At 36.7% G+C, this 15,868-nt stretch overlaps 4 protein-coding genes across 4 annotated transcripts; 3 read left to right on the top strand and 1 right to left on the bottom strand.

The window, feature by feature from the left end:
- The first annotated feature begins 764 nt into the window (after nucleotides 1-764).
- On the top strand, nucleotides 765-1,618 carry LOC123200246 (putative disease resistance RPP13-like protein 1). Its single transcript, XM_044615395.1, has one exon. It carries the CDS (start codon nucleotides 788-790, stop codon nucleotides 1,616-1,618), a length of 831 nt encoding a protein of 276 aa, XP_044471330.1. The 5' UTR covers nucleotides 765-787.
- A 4,832-nt stretch (nucleotides 1,619-6,450) lies between these two features.
- Nucleotides 6,451-7,731, top strand: LOC123200245 (putative disease resistance RPP13-like protein 1). The gene has a single exon (XM_044615394.1). The coding sequence runs from the start codon at nucleotides 6,451-6,453 to the stop codon at nucleotides 7,729-7,731; it is 1,281 nt and encodes a 426-aa protein (XP_044471329.1).
- A 20-nt stretch (nucleotides 7,732-7,751) lies between these two features.
- Nucleotides 7,752-9,615, top strand: LOC123200244 (putative disease resistance protein At3g14460). Its single transcript, XM_044615392.1, has 2 exons — nucleotides 7,752-9,429; nucleotides 9,548-9,615. The coding sequence occupies exons 1-2, from the start codon at nucleotides 7,752-7,754 to the stop codon at nucleotides 9,613-9,615; spliced, it is 1,746 nt and encodes a 581-aa protein (XP_044471327.1).
- A 1,965-nt stretch (nucleotides 9,616-11,580) lies between these two features.
- LOC123201149 (gamma-glutamyl peptidase 5-like) lies at nucleotides 11,581-13,297 on the bottom strand. Its single transcript, XM_044616612.1, has 3 exons — nucleotides 12,892-13,297; nucleotides 11,926-12,261; nucleotides 11,581-11,853 (listed from the first exon to the last, which is right to left on the bottom strand). The coding sequence occupies exons 1-3, from the start codon at nucleotides 13,213-13,215 to the stop codon at nucleotides 11,752-11,754; spliced, it is 762 nt and encodes a 253-aa protein (XP_044472547.1). The 5' UTR covers nucleotides 13,216-13,297; the 3' UTR covers nucleotides 11,581-11,751.
- Nucleotides 13,298-15,868: the final 2,571 nt, after the last annotated feature.

The following is a 15,868-nucleotide window of genomic DNA, read 5'->3' as shown; positions in this document are numbered from 1 at the left end:
CATGAGAAAATGAATAGAAATTTGCTTAGAAGATCAAATGAAAGCATACAACAAACAAGAAAAGTCAGACATTTAAAGGAAGATGCACTAGAAGCCTTATACATTCTCAAACTAAACTAGAATTTTCTTGACGGAAGAAACCATGTCTATTCTTGGAGAGGCGCTTCTGACTGTGTCCATTGAGATGCTGTTCGAAAAGTTGACCTCTACTGAACTGTTACAGTTTGCACAACAGGAGCAAATCCAGGAAGATCTAAAGAAGTGGGAGATGAAATTCATGAAGATGAAGTTGGTGCTTGACGATGCAGAGGAGAGGCAAGGTAAGAATCAGGCAGTGAAGATCTGGCTTGGAGAACTTCGAAACTTGGCTTACGACGTGGAAGACATACTGGATGAGTTTGCGACTGAAGCTTTGCGGAGGAAGTTGTTCCATGAGTCTCATCATCATCATCAACATCAACATCAAGCAAGCACAAGTAAGTCATGGAAGCTAATTCCTTCTTGCTGCAATCTTAAGACTGTCAAGTTCAATTCCATGATAATGTCCCAAGTTAAGAATATCAGTACCAGATTGGAAGACATTGCAACGCAGAAAAAGCAATTGAGTTTAAAAGAATTTTCAGGAGGGAGGTCCAACAGTGTAAGACAAAGACTACCCACAACTTCTTTGGTGATTGAAACCAAAGTTTATGGTAGAGAAACAGATCGGGAGGCAATAGTTGAATTGTTATTAAGCAATGATTTAAGTGCTGATAATAGAACATTTTCTGTTATTCCTATAGTCGGGATGGGTGGTGTGGGAAAGACAACACTTGCTAAACTTGCCTACAATGATGTCAGATTGGAAGGTCATTTTGATTTCAAAGCTTGGGTTTGTGTTTCTGAAGAATTTGATGTGATCAAGATAACAAAAACAATTCTAGATTCCATTGCTGGACATATTGGTGATGTTAATGATCTTAACATGCTTCAAGTGAAATTGAAGGAGAAGTTGTTGAGAAAGAAATTTTTGTTTGTTTTGGATGATATATGGACTGAGAATCCTAGTGATTGGTCTCTCTTACGCTATCCCTTTGAAGTAGGCTCACCAGAAAGCAAGATTATTATCACAACTCGTAATGAAGTTATTTCAACCATGATGGGTACTCTTCCAGCTTATTCATTGAAAGAGTTATCAGATGAAGCTTGTTTGCGTATATTTACTCAATACGCATTGGGGACAACAGATTTTAGTCTGCATGAGCACTTGAAGGAAATTGGTGAGAAGATAGTAAAAAAATGCAATGGCTTACCTTTGGCAGCAGAAATCCTAGGTGGGCTATTACGTGGGAAACCTAATAGCAATGCCTGGGGAGGAGTACTGAATAGTAGAGTATGGGATTTACCAGAAGAGAAAAGCAACATTTTACCAGCTTTGAGAGTAAGTTATTTCTTCCTTCCTTCTCATTTAAAAAGATGTTTTGCATACTGTTCAGTATTCCCAAAGGATTATGAATTTCTTAAAGAAGAGATAATCTTGTTATGGATGGCTGAGGGTTTATTACAGAATAATAAGAAGCAAATGGAAGATTTGGGCAATGAGTTCTTTCATGATCTGAAATCAAGTGTTGGATTTTAAGGATAAAAGAATAGAGAAAGAATAATATAATTATGCAGCAGAGTTCTGAAAAAAAATTGAGAGGATATGCGGAATACATACACTATTTATTTTTTATTTTTTTAGCAAACTTATATAGAAGCTGAAACAGATAACTTAATGGCCTGGAATCAAGCCATGAACAGTAACACGAAAACTGCTCTTAATGGCCTAGAATCAAGCCATGAACAGTAACACGAAACTGACCACTACAGCAACATAAACTGACCACTTCCTAAAGACCAGGACAACAATTAAAAATAAAACACATGAACTGCACATGGACATGTTTCAGTCCTAAAGCATTTCCTAACACTCCTCCTAGCTTTAGGAGCTGCAAACACCAACGTTCTGCCTTAGAAACTCGAATCTACTCATTGGAAGTGGCTTTGTAAACAAGTCTGCCAGCTGATCTTCAGACTTGCAGTAAACCAGAGTCACAAATTTTTCTTTCTGCACTTCTCTTAAGAAAAATAACTTGATGTTGAAATGCTTAGTTTTCCCATGAAACACAGGATTATGGGAAATAGCAATGGCAGCTTGGTTGTCAACAAAAATTTCAGTACTTTCTTTTTGCTCCAGATTGAGATCCATTAAAATCTTCCTTAGCCACAAAGCTTGATTAACAACAGCTGTTGCAGCAACAAATTATGCTTCAGCAGTGGATTGCGCCACAGTTTCTTGCTTTTTTGAGCTCCATGAGAAAACACTAGATCCAAGAGTAAAACAATAGCCTGAAGTACTTCTCATATCATCAATGGAACCTCCCCAGTCACTGTCAGAGAAACCAACCAGCTTGAACTCCTTGCTTCTTGTGAATTTAATACCAAAATCACTTGTGCCTTTGATATATCGAATCACTCTTTTGGCAGCCTTGAGATGCAATTCACTTGCACAGTGCATAAATCTGGACAGAATACTTACAGCATTTAAAATGTCAGGCCGTGTTGCTGTAAGATACATCAAGCAACCAATTAAACTTCTAAAGTGTCCATCATCAACTTTATCGGCACCATCTTCCTTGCATAGCTGCTCCTTTTGATTCATAGGAGTGCTTACTGCCTTGCATTCTTCAAGCTTAAACTTATTCAAAATCTCCTTGGCATACTTCTTCTGGCATATGAAGACTTCATGTTCAGCCTGCTTAATTTCCATTCCAAGAAAAAAGGTCATCAAGCCAAGATCTGTCATTTCAAAAACTTTCATCATTTCTTGTTTGAACTCATCAACCAGCCATGTATCATTTCCTGTCAGTAAAAGATCATCAACATAAAGAGAAACTATCAGAACACCATTGCTTTGATTTTTGACATAAAGAGTGGCCTCAGACAAGCTTTTTTTAAAACCAAGACTCAGCAAATGGTCATCTATCCTGCTATACCAAGCTCTTGGAGCTTGTTTTAACCCATAAAGAGCCTTCTTGAGCAGGAACACCTTGTCCTCTTCTCCTTTCTTCACAAAACCTTCGGGCTGTTCAACGTAAATTTCTTCTTGCACTACGCCGTTTAAAAATGCTGATTTTACATCAAGTTGATATACTCTCCAATTCATTTGAGCAGCTACAGCAAGCAAAAGCCTTATGGTGTCTAAACGAGCAACTGGTGCAAAGGTATCCGAGTAGTCCACGCCAAAAACTTGAGCATAGCCTTTCACCACGAGTCTTGCCTTGTGTTTGTTGATAGAACCATCAGCATTTAGCTTAGTTCTATACACCCACTTGACTCCAATCACCCTTCTATCTTGTGGTCTTTCCACTAGAATCCACGTATTGTTTTTCTCTATCATGAACAACTCCTCCTTCATTGCAGCTGTCCACCTTTGATCCTTTTTTGCTTCTTCATAATCTGCAGGTTCACACACAGCAATGTTACACCTTTCATGAATGTCAGAAAGCAACCTAGTTCCTCTCACAGGGACTTCATCCATTGTTTCATTTTGCCACTCTACTTCTTCTTCAATATTAGAACCAAGAAACTTGAGTTTCAACTCTGTCATGGTCTGACCCTTCTTTTCTGCATTGTCCCAGTTCCACTCTTCATCCTCCATAAAGTGAACATCCCTGCTAACAACAATATTTCCAGTTTGTGGCTGGAAAATTTTATAGGCCTTGCTGACAGTGCTATAGCCGATAAAAATGCCTGGTGATGCTCTTCTATCTAGCTTGTCACGTTTGTTCTGTGGAACATAAGTGAAACACAAACAACCAAATACTTTAAAAAACTTCAGTGATGGTTTGTAACCATACCAGACCTCAAATGGTGTTTGATCTTTTATTGCCTTTGTTGGGAGCCTATTTTGAAGAAACACAGCTGTATTTGCTGCCTCTGCCCAAAACTTCTTTGGAAAATTTTTCTCATGCAGCATGCATCTTGACATTTCCAAGATGTACCTATTTCTCCTCTCACTAACTCCATTTTGTTGTGGAGTGTAGGGAGCTGTAAGCTGATGTTCAATGCCTGCTTCTTCACAAAACTGGTTGAATTCTCTCGAAGTATACTCCTTCCCATTGTCTGATCTCACAATCTGAATTTTGTAGCCACTTTCATTCTCAACTCTTGCCTTAAATTTCCAAAAGACTTGAGCTACTTCTGATTTAAACTTCAAGAAGAAAATCCAACACATTCTGGTGAAATCATCAATGAAGGCAATATAATAAAGACTACCTTTTAAAGAAGGTGTTCTTTGAGGGCCTGAGACATCCGTATGAATCAATTGCAGCTTCCTTGATGCTCTACTAGTTGCCTTTGAAAATGGTTTTCTATTGAGCTTGCCAAATTGACATGCCTTGCAGCTTGGAATCTGATCTTCAAATTCTGGAAGATCTTTCGCCATCATCTTGGACTTCATTTGCAGCAGCCCTTGGTGGTGATAATGCCCGAGCCTTTTGTGCCAAACTTCTGTGATATTTTCCTTGACTGAAAAAACTGCTTGTTTCTCCTCTAATGGATTTAGAGCAAAACTTTTGCCTTTCATTCTGACTTTAAAAATATCATGATTGGCTGCATCTCTAATTAGACAATACTTGTCTTCAAAAACAACTTTAAAACCTCTTTCCATCAGTTGGCCAACACTCAACAAGTTTTGTTGAATTTCAGGAACAAAAAGAACATCATGAATTAGTTTTGTACCTGAACAGCTTGTTATTGCAACTGTCCCCTTTCCTTTGACTGAGATGTAATCACCATTACCGATTCTGACTTTGTTAAGGTTGGTTGGCTTCAAATCTTTGAAAAGTTCCTTGTCATTGGTCATGTGACTGGTGCAGCCACTGTCAATTAGCCAGCTTTCACTTGATTCACTGCTTGTGAGACATGTAGCCATGAACAATTGATCTTCCTCCCCTTGATCAGCAATGTGTGCTTCAATCTCCTGTTGTTGAGCTTTTCCTTTGCAAATTATTGCTTCATGTCCCATTTGATTGCATTTGGAACATTTTGCGTCAGGTCTCTTCCAACATTTGACTGGAAGGTGTCCTTCCTTTCCACAATAATGGCAAGGATTTGCGTCAAGTTTCTTCCAACATTTGAATGGAGGGTGACCTTCCTTTCCACAATGATGGCAAGGAGGGTATTTACCATTGAAGCTTCCTTTTTTGCCTTTGTTGTTAGGAACAAAAAAGTTTCCTTCTTGGCCTTTCTTCTTTTTCTTTTTGTTTTTGTTAGCTCCATGATATTTTGCAAATAAGGCTCCTTCGGTGTTGACATCTTGCCTCATATGCCTTCTTTGTTCTTGTGCCTGCAGAGAATTAAGTAATTCCGCCAAGGAGATTTTTGACAGATCCTTGGTATTTTCCAAGGTTGTAACTATCGCTTCATACCTCTCAGGTACTGTGACAAGGATCTTCTCTACAATTCTTGAATCATTAAATTCAGACCCGAGTAGTCTGACTTTGTTTGCAATTTCAAGAAGTCTATCTGAATACTCTTTGATTGTTTCAGACTCCTTCATCTTTTGCAACTCAAAATCCCTTATCAAATTTAAAACTTGCATTCCTCTTATTCTTTCATCTCCTGCATATTCTTTCTTGAGATAATCCCATATAGACTTGGCTGTCTTACAGGAAATTATTCTTGTGAAGATCGTCGACGACACTGCAGCAAACAAACATGCTTTGGCCTTCGACTTTTTCGTCTTCTTCTCCTTATGCGTTTTCATTTGTGCCATGGTGGGATTTTCTGGAAGTGCAGGAACATCATAGTCTTCTTCCACTGCTTCCCAAAGATCCAAAGCATCCAAATACGCCTCCATACGAACTGCCCAAATCTGGTAGTTTTCTCCGTCGAACACTGGCGGAGCAATTGAGGAGAAACTGGCTTCGGCTTCCATGATGTTTTCAAAAACTCACACACAGATCCCGTAAGAAGATAGCTCTGATACCAATTGTTGGATTTTAAAGATAAAAGAATAGAGAAAGAATAATATAATTATGCAGCAGAGTTCTGAAAAAAAATTGAGAGGATATGCGGAATACATACACTATTTATTTTTTATTTTTTTAGCAAACTTATATAGAAGCTGAAACAGATAACTTAATGGCCTGGAATCAAGCCATGAACAGTAACACAACTTTAACAAACTGCTCTTAATGGCCTAGAATCAAGCCATGAACAGTACACACGAAAACTGCTCTTAATGGCCTAGAATCAAGCCATGAACAGTAACACGAAACTGACCACTACAGCAACATAAATTGACCACTTCCTAAAGACCAGGACAACAATTAAAAATAAAACACATGAACTGCACATGGACATGTTTCAGTCCTAAAGCATTTCCTAACATCAAGGTCATTTTTCTTGCAATCAAGTGGAGATATGTCAAGATTTGTGATGCACGACCTCATCAATGATCTTGCTCTATGGGCTGCAGGAGAGACATGCTTTAGAATTGATAAAAAGTTGGATGGCAACATAAATGCCAACATTTCCTACACAAATCTCCGTTATATATCTTATGTTCGTGACTTGTGTGATGGCGTTAAAAGGTTTGAAGGCTTCTATGATGCCAAGCTTTTACGAGCTTTTTTGCCATTAGCGTTGCCGAATATGGCACCGAGTTACTTGACTTACGACGTTCTTCGCATGGTGCTGAAACTGCCACGTCTAAGGGCCTTGTCTTTGAGTGGATATCAGATCTTTGAGCTGCCAGACACATTTGGTAAATTGAAACATCTACGGTACCTCGACCTCTCTGATACGGAAATCGAAACTCTCCCCAAGTCAATCACTACTCTTTACAATTTGCAGACGCTTTTAGTAGAAAACTGTTATCGTTTGAAGAAACTGTGTGAAGACATAGGGAGCTTAACAAGACTGCGTCATCTAAATAATTCCAATGTACCTGAACTAGAGAAAATGCCTTTAAGGATTGGTAATCTGACTGGGCTTTTAACACTGCCAAATTTTGTTGTGGGCAAATGCAGTGGTTCCAGATTAGAAGAGCTGAAGAATTTGAAACATATCAGGGAGAGGCTTTGCATTTCGGGGTTGGAGAATGTGAATGCTAGGATTGCCATGAAAGCTGATCTAAATGGCAAAAGAGACCTTAATGTGATAGTACTAGAGTGGACTAGCAACACTGGCGATCAGAGAGATGCAGGAGAAGAAAAAAATGTGCTTGACATGTTACGACCTCATCAAGGCTTAAAAGAGCTCATTATCAGTGGCTATGATGGTGTTTACTTTCCAATGTGGTTAGAAGATCCATCTTTCTTGAATTTAGCGCTCTTAACACTTGAAAACTGTTACAGCTGTCAAATATTGCCATCAGTCGGAGAACTACCATTTCTAAAGCACCTTGTTATTAAAGGAATGGCTAGAATACGAAGTGTCGGGAAGGGGTTTTATGGCTACTCGGAGGTGTCATTTCCATCGTTGGAAACTCTTTCTTTCCAGGATATGGAAAGATGGGAAGGCTGGATTCCACATGAAAATGAAGAAGCTAAAGGTTTTCCTCACCTCAGAGAACTTTCTATTAGCAGATGCTCTAAGCTGGTAGGATTATTGCCAAAACATCTTCCTTCTTTGGAAAAGCTTGTCATTAGAAGCTGTGAGCAGTTGCTTCTTTGGAAAATCTTCCAAGACCCTGCAGATTAGAAATTGATAAATGTGAACAGATGGTGTGGGCAAATACAATCCACCTCAGCTCACTGAAATCAGTGGTTCTTTCTGATATCTCAACTCATATTTGCCCAACAGAAAGATTAACACATGGGTTATCAAAAGTACAAGAAATGAAGATTGTTGGTTCTAAAGAGCTGACATCTTTGTGGCGAAGCACAACTGAATTGCTTCAAGATAATAGCTCCCTTTGTCGATTGGTTATTCAGCAATGTCCCCAACTTCTGTGCGTGGTGGCAGGGGAAGAACAACAACAACAACAGCAGCTTGGGATGCCTTGCAGACTTGAGTATCTGGAATTGAATGAATGCATGCGCTTTGAAAAGCTACCAAAAGCATTGTGCAGCCTTAGTTTTCTTAAAGAAATATACATCCAAGACTGCCCAAAACTCGTTTCTTTTCCAGAGATTAGCATGCCCCCCAAGCTAAGAATCATCGGAATTGCAAAATGCAATGCACTGAAATCGTTACCTGAGGCTTGGATGAACAGCAACAATACATATCTTGCAAGCTTGTCCATTAAAGAATGCGATTCTTTGACATATATAGCCAAATTTAGGCTTCCGTTGAATCTGAAATGGCTATCTATCAGCTGCTGCAATAGTTTATGCACTTTGATCGATGAGGAGGAGACTACTGACAGTGAAACCAACAGCAACAGCTCTCTTCTAGAGTACTTGGCAATGGAATATTGTCCATCTCTCACATCCTTGTGGTCAAAAAGTGAGTTACCTGATACACTTGAACACATTGAGCTTTCCAGGTGCTCAAATCTTGCTTCCTTGTCATCAAGAGGCAATCTACCCATGGCACTTAAAGACCTGATGGTTTACGACTGTTCCAAGCTAGAATCAATTGCAGAAAGATTGCTGAATCTCACATCTCTTGAACGTATCAGGATTTCTTGTTGTGATAATCTTGCATGTTTACCTCAGGATCTTCACAAGCTCCGCCATCTTCAAGAGATGACTATATCTCGTTGTCCAAATCTTGTTTCCTTTCCGGAAGGAGACTTGCCTTCCGGGAACCTGAAATTGCTCCGCATATACAGCTGTGAGAAACTGAAGGCCCTACCCAACCGCATACACAATCTCACTGCACTTAAAAATTTATCAATAACAGATTGTCCAAGCATGGCCTTGTTCCCTGTCCATGGCTTTCCGATCAGCCTTGCATCACTTGAAATCGATGATTTGGACATCTTTAAACCACTGTTCGATTGGGGCCTCTACAGACTCACTTCTCTTAGAGATCTCAGGATTGGTAAGGGATGCCCAGAAGTGGTGTCATTTCCACAAGAAGAGATTGGAATGATGCTTCCGACATCTCTAACCCATTTGAAAATTGAAAATTTTCCGAATCTGGAACGCCTGTCATCTGATATTCAGAATCTGACTTGCCTGGAAGAACTCTCCCTTTCTGCATGTCCTAAGCTCAAATTTCTTCCTGAGGATGGCCTGCCTTCCTCTCTTCTGAAACTAAATATCAATAAATGTCCATTGCTCAAACAAATGTGCGAAAAGCATAGAGGACAGAATTATTGGCCAATGATAGCACGCATACCTTACGTTTGCATTGATCTGAATTTCATACCGGCATACGGACCCCCACGGTCAATATTGATCTCCCACAACCTGTTCCCGAGGAGACAACATCTAGGCCCTTTTCAAATCCGTCTGTAAAAAAAAAGTATGTTCGTCTTTCTAAGTACTTTCACTGTTGATTGATTTAAAGTGAAAATTGAACAATGGTTAACTTGATTCTCTGTTGCGTGTTTTTGTTGTTATTTCAGAGGCCCTTGCACAGAATCTTATTTTGGAGGAACAAGAACAGGCTATTCCCTGTTGCAGTTCCTATTGATGCACAAGTTTCCATCTGTTTGATGTTTCTCTACTGCTTAATGATTGGCACTGAGTAGTGTTTTTTAAAAAAGGTTTTCATTGTGCCTTTTTTTGTTTATCATTCAAGCCAAGCTTCTCCAAAAGAACACTTTTCTTATAAAAAAAATCATATTTTTTTCCTCTCAAAATATGTTTTTTGGATACAGAAGATCCAGCTTTTCATATTCATAACTTGTGAAGCCAACATTATCGTTCTTGGATGTAGGCAGCTTGGCTGAATCACGAATGTTGTTGTGTCTAGATTGTTCTTTGGTTTTATCATTCTGTTCGGAAAACTTTTATTTGAGAGAGATAATGACATAATGAAATAATATTGATTCCGTTCGACATAATCTTGTTATAAGCGAACTAGCAAAATTGTGTGTTCTTTTTCTTTACTATTTATATTTATCTAAGTACAATTGTTTGCTATTGATTTTAAACACTTCCCAATTCTTTCTACAAGTGAACAATTTATGAATAAAAACATTCCTTATGCGAGTGATACCAAATAGATTCTCAGACCTTATCCAGTAGACATTCGCATGTTAATGAATAAGAAATTAGAAGACGACATCGAAACCAAGTATGATTTTGACATTTCAAAAGCTATTGATTGAGAACATCCTAAGTGTAGCATCATACTAATGTTAAATAATTGAATTGCAAATTCATGTAGCTTGAATCTTGGCCAGGTTATTTCATAATTTCCAAATGAAGAACATTAATGGGTGTTGTGTGGCCAGATTTTCCTTTATAAAATACACTAGAATTGTATCGGAGAAATATGTAACCATTTCTTAGTATATAGTGATTAGATATATCATTTACATACAAATGGTTAAAAATAAAGATAGAAATCTTTTCATTCAGAAATAATAAGAAGAACAGTATTATAATTCCGACGATCTAAACAATTTACTCAAATTATATCTCTTATTTTTATGGGATAAGCACAATCAACATATGATTTTATATATTTCCGATCATGTAATTACTCAATTGTAAGTCTCTTTTGATAAATAAATAGTAGAAGTGTACTAAGTCAATGGGACAACATTTTAGATTCTCATATATTATTCCATCAAAATCTTTCTAGAAAAGTTAATAAAATAACAAATGGTGTAAGCTTTTGATGAATTAATCGAGTCACTTTAAAAACTTATTTTGGCCTTTATTGTTTGTGTATAATCATATCTATAATTTTATGAATTTATGGTTAGGGGATTCTGTTGCAACAACAAAAAGTAAATATTCAGGGAAAAGATCATATCTTTGAATTCATAATCTTAAGGTTCCTCCATCAACTATCCATCCAAAATTGAGAAGAGGGTTCCGCTATTATTCTTACTGCAATATGTATCGGCTAATTGATAGTATCCGTACCAACACACCTAAATATATATAGAACTATTATATAAAATTTAAAGCAAATTAAAATTATCAAACGAGCAAAAATCTAATTAAAATTATTTTCAAATCTAATTCAAACCACAATTTGTTAATCTCAAGTTGATCTTGAGTTGACTTTATAGAATTTGAGTTAATAACTCAAACTAAATTTTATTTAGACTGACTCCAGATTGAGTCTAACCATAATCACATGAGTATTACAAGCGACTGCAGTCCAAAAAAGAAAAAGGTTCTTCTAGAGTATAAATCACTTCCAAAACAAGCACTTTTCTGAATCTTGTTCTTCCTAGATTTAGTAATTTGTAGGTTTATCTTTTTATCTTTCACTAGAAATTTCTCCCGTAAGCCTGCAACAACTGTATATAATAGAATCCTATTTATCCCATTTTTATTTTATAAACTCCAAAAATTTTTTAAAAATATATACGAGAAATTTAATTGAAATTTTCTCTTGTAAGAATTAGAGAATATTTATGTACCGTGTCTGTAAATATTAAAAGACATAAAACTTTCAATTAGAGAGCTTAAACATAATTTTTTTTTTAATAATTTTGGGGGAAAGCCCGAAAAACAAAATGAAAAAGATGCATCACGGGGGATCTAAGGCTCCCTAAAACTTACAGTTAGAGAGCTTGAACATAATTAATTACAATTAAAGACAAATTCATTATTAATCTGAAAAGAGAGGCCAAAATTATTCTCTCTATGTTCTTCCCTTGAGAAAATTCCTGCAAATTTTTTCCCGACACTTTCTATCTGGTTCGGCTATCTCCAATCCAAACTTGGCATTATCCGCAAAATCACTCTGAAATTATTAAAAGTAAAAGAGAATTAGATAAATAAATTAATCTTATTAATTCGTTAATTAATTAATTACCTGAATGCAATTGTTATTTAGGAGGCGTTCAATGAGATTGTAAAGAATGTCTTTGGTGTATTCAGGATGGCCTTGAATGCCAAGAATGTGGTCTCCAATGGTGAACATTTCAACGCCTGTTTTATCCGAGAATGCTATCACTTGTGCCCCTGAAGGCACCTCCCAAACCTCATCTTGATGACACTCGATAATCGAAAGAAATTGTGGGATTTCATCTGCTAATTCCTCCATGAAGCTACAAGTCCTCAAATCCCTGACCATTCTCACTCTCCTCAGCCCAATGTCCCATCCTGTATAAGCTTTCCCTACTTTCCCTCCTAATGCCCTGGACAAAACCTTAAAAAAAAAAAAAAATTCCATTAGGATCACATTAAAGTTCCATAAATTATCATTAAACATGAATGTCTCATGAGAGACGAAATTTGTCATGTTATTGGGTCTTCTCTACCTCAAAAGTTAGATCAAAGGATGAGGCTCTTGAGAGATGAGCAAAGTTAGAGTAGGCAACACCAAAGGGTAGCTTGAGTGTCAACGGTTAGGGGTGCTCAAGCAAGTTAGCATTGGTTGAAAACCAAATTGTTAATATATCAAAATCAAACTCTTGAGTTATTTGATTTAGTGTGGTTGTAAAGTTGATTACTAAACCCAAGGTTTTACCTCCTTGGATGGTTTGATTTGACCTTGGATGAGTGATCCAACTCAAGCAAGGGTTCCCTTTAACCCAAAAAAAAAAAAGTTAGAGCTGACATTAGATGGACCAAAAAACTCTGGTTGAAGGTATTATGGAAGGATACCACAAAGTGTTAGGCCTCTAAAAAGTGTTATTAACTAGCTCAAGGAGTGAGGTTTTCCTCTCATTTATATATCCACACCCATATCAATTCCCAAGTAATTCTGGATTCCTAACATGTTATGTAATAATTACTGAGAATTTTGAAATCAAAGTGAAGTTTTAAATTTGGTTACCTGGTGACCGAAGCAAATGCCAAGAACTTTTTTCTCCATGGAATCTAAAGTCTGGAGCAAGAAGCAAAGTTTGAGAATCCAATAGTCATTTCCGTAGGCATCATAAGGGCTACCACTGACGACAAATCCATCGTATTTTTGAAGCTTATTCATGTCAGGGAACTCTCCTTCAACAACTCTGAACAAGTCCCATCTCTCTCCTTCTTCTCCAAAAGCTGCAACGAAGACATTGAAGTATCCACCGTACACTTTCTTCACATAGTCCGAGTCTCTTGCTGCCAGCAAAAGAGCATATCGTTTCTCCTCCATAACAATATTATTCATCTTCTTCACCAAGAAATAATAAAGAGAGATTTAGAGAAGAGATAGAATAAGAATAAAGCTGTGTTGGATTTTACATGGAAGGATGAAGAAGGAATAGCTGATTTATAGAGCCCAGGAAGGCTCCCTACAATGACAGATAAGTCAAATAATGGAAAGTTCCGCGTGGAACCTAATCATCCAAAATAAATGAAAAATAAACCTGCCAATAAGGACAATGATGGAATTTTTTGTGCATGAAAAAGTGATTTTTTTCGTTTGAAAATTGTAGTATGACTTTGAAAGCAACTCGGCATTCTCTTTTCCCAGTTAGGCAAATCAAATTCCCACGTTTGTTTTTATGCATGGAAGTGTTTAGTAATTTGAAACTATTAATTAATGGCTAGCTTGTAGTCAAGTATTATTCAAATGTACATAGATAGAGAGAGGATCTTGGTCTTTGCTTTGCTACTCTTGTACGTCAAACTCTTTCTTAGTCAAGCTTACAAAATGACACCAAAAAAGTAACTAACTATGTAAATAACATATAACCATCAAACACATTGTTTATCCACAAAGCAACTCAAAACACATAAAAGTTATTCTAGTTAAAAACAGCAAAAATGTCACTATAACACTTTTTATCATTATCTCTTACAAATATTCTTGTATTTTAAAAGATAACATAATATGTAATTTACATATTAGATAATTAAATTTAATATACTAAAATCGAGGTATATGTCTAATGTAATTTATTTAATTAATTCTTCCTTGTGTAGAGGTAATTAAAGAAGCTTTGGTAGCATTTACGGTTGCTCTGGGTGACATAACAATTATGTAAATTACCTAACAATAAGTCAAACAACTCTAAAAATGCTTTTACTTTAGCTACCATTCATATGGGACTTTATAAAAATTATAATCACATGTAAGACTATGCTCTCTTCTATGACAGGACCACGCAATACAAAAAGGGGACCGACCAAATTCATACTTTGTATAGAGATCTATTATTGGTGTTACTATTAGGGTTGTAATGGAACCCAACTGTATATATAATTTGCATATAATATTTTGTATGTAGACTTTTGTGACCTCATTCTAGAATGAATATTAAACTGTTCTAATTAAGTTCAGTCTATTACAATGTTTCTGGAGGTTCATCATCTAGAATCGAATTTAATATTCCTTTAAGAATTCATGAACTGTTAAAAGTAAAAAAATTTAATCATATTTAATTTGGATTGTTCTTACTCAACGAATATAATAGAAGAATAAGGAATTAAGTCTTTCTTTTTTTTTTTGGTGTAATTTTACCAAATCCTCAAAGAATGTTTTAGGTTGTCTTCCATGTCAAACCGTGAGGTTCAATCTATTGGAAATATTATTTTTGAATGCCCCATGAATTACCACCTTTAAGCACAGGAAATAACACTGATTATCAACGCATAAAGTGTGTTTGTGTGTGTAGATATATATAAAAATTATTACAGAGAGTATAGTTTGACAGGAACAACTCTTTCTTGCAATTTACTGATACAAATTAAAATTATGCAAGGAAACAAAGTAAACAGAAAAGCATAATTACAGAAGAATATTTATTAGAAATTTGACAAATGCAATAGCAAATCATGGAGATAATTATGCTTAAGACTTTCCGTTATAAAGCATAATTACAGAAGAATATTTACAGAATATTTAACGAATAAAATAGCAAATCATGGAAATAATTATGCTTAAGAATTTCCGTTATAAAGCATAATTACAGAATAATATTTACAGAATATTTAACGAATACAATAGCAAATCATGGAGATGACTATGCTTAAGACTTTCCGTTACTATGCTCCTACAAGATGGAGCTCTGAGAGGAGAGTCCAATCTTGTCCCGAAGTAACTAAAATCGTGCATGAGTTAGCAGTTTGGTAAGAACATCCACCGATTGGTTAGCAAATGAAACATCAGACACTTGAAGAGCACCCTGCTGAACTTATTCACGGATGAAATGGTAATCTAAGGCAACATGCTTCATGCGTGAGTGGAAAACAAGATTGGAACATAGGTGCATAACACCAATATTATCACAGTTGACCACCGGAGGCCGACAAAGATATACACCAAGTTCAGCTAGCAAGGAGCAAAGCCACTAAATTTCAACAGTTGTGGTCGCAACCGATTGATACTCAGCTTTAGTAGAGGAGCGTGCCATAATGCATCACCTTTTAGCACTCCAGGAAATTGGATTGCAACCAAGATAAATGATGCAGGCACCAGTGAAGGTGTAGTCATCTTTGTTTCCAACCTAACTAGAGTCCGAAGAGGCATGAAGAGATAGAGGAGAGTGACAATGTAGAATGATACCATAATCAACAGTGCCACATAGGTATCTAAGAAGGCGTTTGACAACCTACCAATGCTTAGTTGTAGGCTGATGCATGAATTGTGAGAGTTTATTCACGACATAAGAGATATCTGGTCTAGTAAGAGAGAGATACTATAGAATGCCAACAACAGCCTGATACTTATTGGGAGATGATAGAGTGGTCCCGAAGGTAAGCGTAAGAGTCAGGTTGTCGTTGAGAGAGAAAAATTCCAATAGAGTAAGGGATGACTTCAACACCAAGAAAATAGGATAGTGAACCAAGATCGTTCAATGAAAACCATTGAGCTAGAA

The sequence above is a fragment of the Mangifera indica genome, chromosome 17 (genome assembly GCF_011075055.1).
Source record: "Mangifera indica cultivar Alphonso chromosome 17, CATAS_Mindica_2.1, whole genome shotgun sequence".
In the NCBI taxonomy this organism is placed as follows: Eukaryota; Viridiplantae; Streptophyta; class Magnoliopsida; order Sapindales; family Anacardiaceae; genus Mangifera; species Mangifera indica.
Note: the sequence above shows the minus strand (reverse complement) of the source record. Positions and strands in the feature narration are given on the sequence as shown.

Bases quoted from the DNA above. Each gene is read 5' to 3' on its own strand.
- LOC123200246 (XM_044615395.1), top strand. From the start codon at position 788: ATGGGTGGTGTGGGAAAGACAACACTTGCTAAACTTGCCTACAATGAT.
- LOC123200245 (XM_044615394.1), top strand. From the start codon at position 6,451: ATGTCAAGATTTGTGATGCACGACCTCATCAATGATCTTGCTCTATGG.
- LOC123200244 (XM_044615392.1), top strand. From the start codon at position 7,752: ATGGTGTGGGCAAATACAATCCACCTCAGCTCACTGAAATCAGTGGTT. The intron at 9,430-9,547 runs GTCTGTAAAAAA...TTGTTATTTCAG, and splicing joins TCTAGGCCCTTTTCAAATCC to AGGCCCTTGCACAGAATCTT.
- LOC123201149 (XM_044616612.1), bottom strand. From the start codon at position 13,215: ATGAATAATATTGTTATGGAGGAGAAACGATATGCTCTTTTGCTGGCA. The intron at 12,262-12,891 runs GTAACCAAATTT...TTTTTTTTTAAG, and splicing joins GCATTTGCTTCGGTCACCAG to GTTTTGTCCAGGGCATTAGG. The intron at 11,854-11,925 runs GTAATTAATTAA...TAATAATTTCAG, and splicing joins TAAATAACAATTGCATTCAG to AGTGATTTTGCGGATAATGC.